General features: G+C 60.8%; 1 protein-coding gene across 1 annotated transcript; it reads left to right on the top strand.

The window, feature by feature from the left end:
• Window positions 1-1,077: 1,077 nt before the first annotated feature.
• FIBRA_09122 (uncharacterized protein) lies at window positions 1,078-1,999 on the top strand (the record flags this gene model as incomplete). The annotated part of the gene is made up of 2 exons (XM_012321451.1): window positions 1,078-1,395; window positions 1,451-1,999. The coding sequence occupies 2 exons, from the start codon at window positions 1,078-1,080 to the stop codon at window positions 1,997-1,999; spliced, it is 867 nt and encodes a 288-aa protein (XP_012176841.1).
• Window positions 2,000-2,022: the final 23 nt, after the last annotated feature.

The raw sequence follows: 2,022 nt of genomic DNA on the forward strand, positions 1-2,022 counted from the left end.
CATCCAAAACAAATCTCCAGTATCTCTGCGAGTGGATGACGATTGAACAATACCAGGCTCGCAACGTGTAGTACCGTCAGGCACCGCCAAGCCAGTGCAATATTGCTGTGCGCACGTACGCCTCGCCCGCATGGGATAGCACCAGCGGGCTGCAGTACAGTCATGGTCAACGTCTCAAACACCCGATTCTTCGCATGGAGAGCTCCCCTGCAGCCATCTCTCGCAAGACCCAACCTTCGCCGCGTCTGGCTCAACAACACCAGGCGCGCACATGACCTGGCTGTCTGACGGCATTCGTAAGTCAAGCTCCCAACTTCAGGCTGCCCGCCTGCGCCCAACTATCACCTCTCGGTACTCCAGTATCAGTATCCCAATCCTTACATCCCGCTCGTCCAGCGTCGCAGCGACCAAGGACATCCTGGGCATGTGATCGCTGTGGCCCACCCGCTCCCGGAGCTGCGCAGACGCACCCCCCACGCTCGCAGCGCCCCAGGCGGCGGGCTCGGGGTGCGACGACCTGCCCCTGCCCCGCCTGTCCGCATATGTCCGTCGCGGCGCAGACATAGCCACAGCGCACGTGTCGTGAAGCCAGCCATGCCTGCCACATTCACGGAGCCTGCCACCGCGGGACAGACCTTGGCGACCGTTCCCTCCGCGCCCACCTCAACCCGCCAGTGCACAAGTCCTGACCCGCCCGCCGAGAGAGGGAAGCTCGCACGATAACGAGCGCCTGGCTTATCGCATCGAGAGTGTCTGGTTCGATGCAGGGTGGCTTCCAGCTACCTGTATCTTCACTGACGAACGTAATGGAAATGCTGCTCAGCTTTGTGGCACGACAGATAGTGGACGTAGGACGACTTGTGTGACGGTGAGAGGTGCGGGTGGCAGAGACGAGCTCGGACGATACACAGAAAGTGTGTGTTCAATCCATGAGGAGAAAGGGCTATTTGAGAGCAGTCTCGTAACCGAATTTGGATTGAGAACGCACAGACGAAACGCGAAGAACAGCTAGGGACCTGCGTCGAACGTTCTGGAAGCCGCGTCATCAGCGCAGACGTCGCCAAATTGTCATGGTCGATGCACTCCCGGAATCGAGCAATAAACCCGAATGCACGACAAGGATCCCTGGGCCCTGCGCGGGAATACGGGCCCGGTGATGCGCTGGGTGGTTCTTTTTCCTTCTCTTCCCCCCTTGTCTTCCCCGCTGTCCTCCCTCGCGATGAGGCGATGCCGGCCCTTGGTGCCATGTGTGCAACACCTCGTCCTGCCACGTGCAAAGACGCGAATGCACACATGCGCGCAGAATACGGCGAGGTGCGCCGATCCACTGCGACCAGACGTTTGCGCCTCTGCATCCTCGATGCAAGCCAGGCGTATCTCCCTTGCGCTCTGCAGGTACCCCCACCGTTCAAAGGCGCGTGGAGAAAACGGCTGACGGCATTCATCCAAGACTGCCGGCTGCTCCGCGTCTGCCCCGACCCGTGCGCTTCTCTTGTCCGGCTCGGGATCGCACGCCCATCCTTTAACGTCCACTGCGGCATCCCAGGAAGTCATTGGATATCACGCTGCCACCCAACAGCGCCCCGAGGTGGATCTAACGCGGCACACGTCGCAATTTGGACGAGCACGATCGGTGGCGCACAGACGGTCCTGGACGAGTGGCCTCAGTGGATCGATTCGGGAAGGCGAGCGTTGCGTGGGCCAAGTCGGTGGTTGGGACAAGGCGGACCTCGGACGGACGACGTCTGAGCGACGGAGTGCCTGCAGGGTCTCTCGATCGCACGCGTGCGATTCCTGTCCGGACCCTATACTGCTATATTCTGTTCGTGTCAGCACACTCGACTCACCCGCGCATCTGCCTCTGCATTCGGCGCAAACTCTCCCTCCACCCTCCCAACGTCTTCTGATGCCTGGAAGTCTGGTGGGGGCTACCAGCGCGCCTCTCCTGCCTATTCTGAATTCAGGGCTCACGTTCTGGCGTCCAGACGAGGATGCGTGACGAGCCTCGTCTGGCAGCTGACA

The sequence above is a fragment of the Fibroporia radiculosa genome, assembly GCF_000313525.1.
Source record: "Fibroporia radiculosa TFFH 294 genomic supercontigs, scaffold10129, whole genome shotgun sequence".
Classification (NCBI taxonomy): domain Eukaryota; kingdom Fungi; phylum Basidiomycota; class Agaricomycetes; order Polyporales; family Fibroporiaceae; genus Fibroporia; species Fibroporia radiculosa.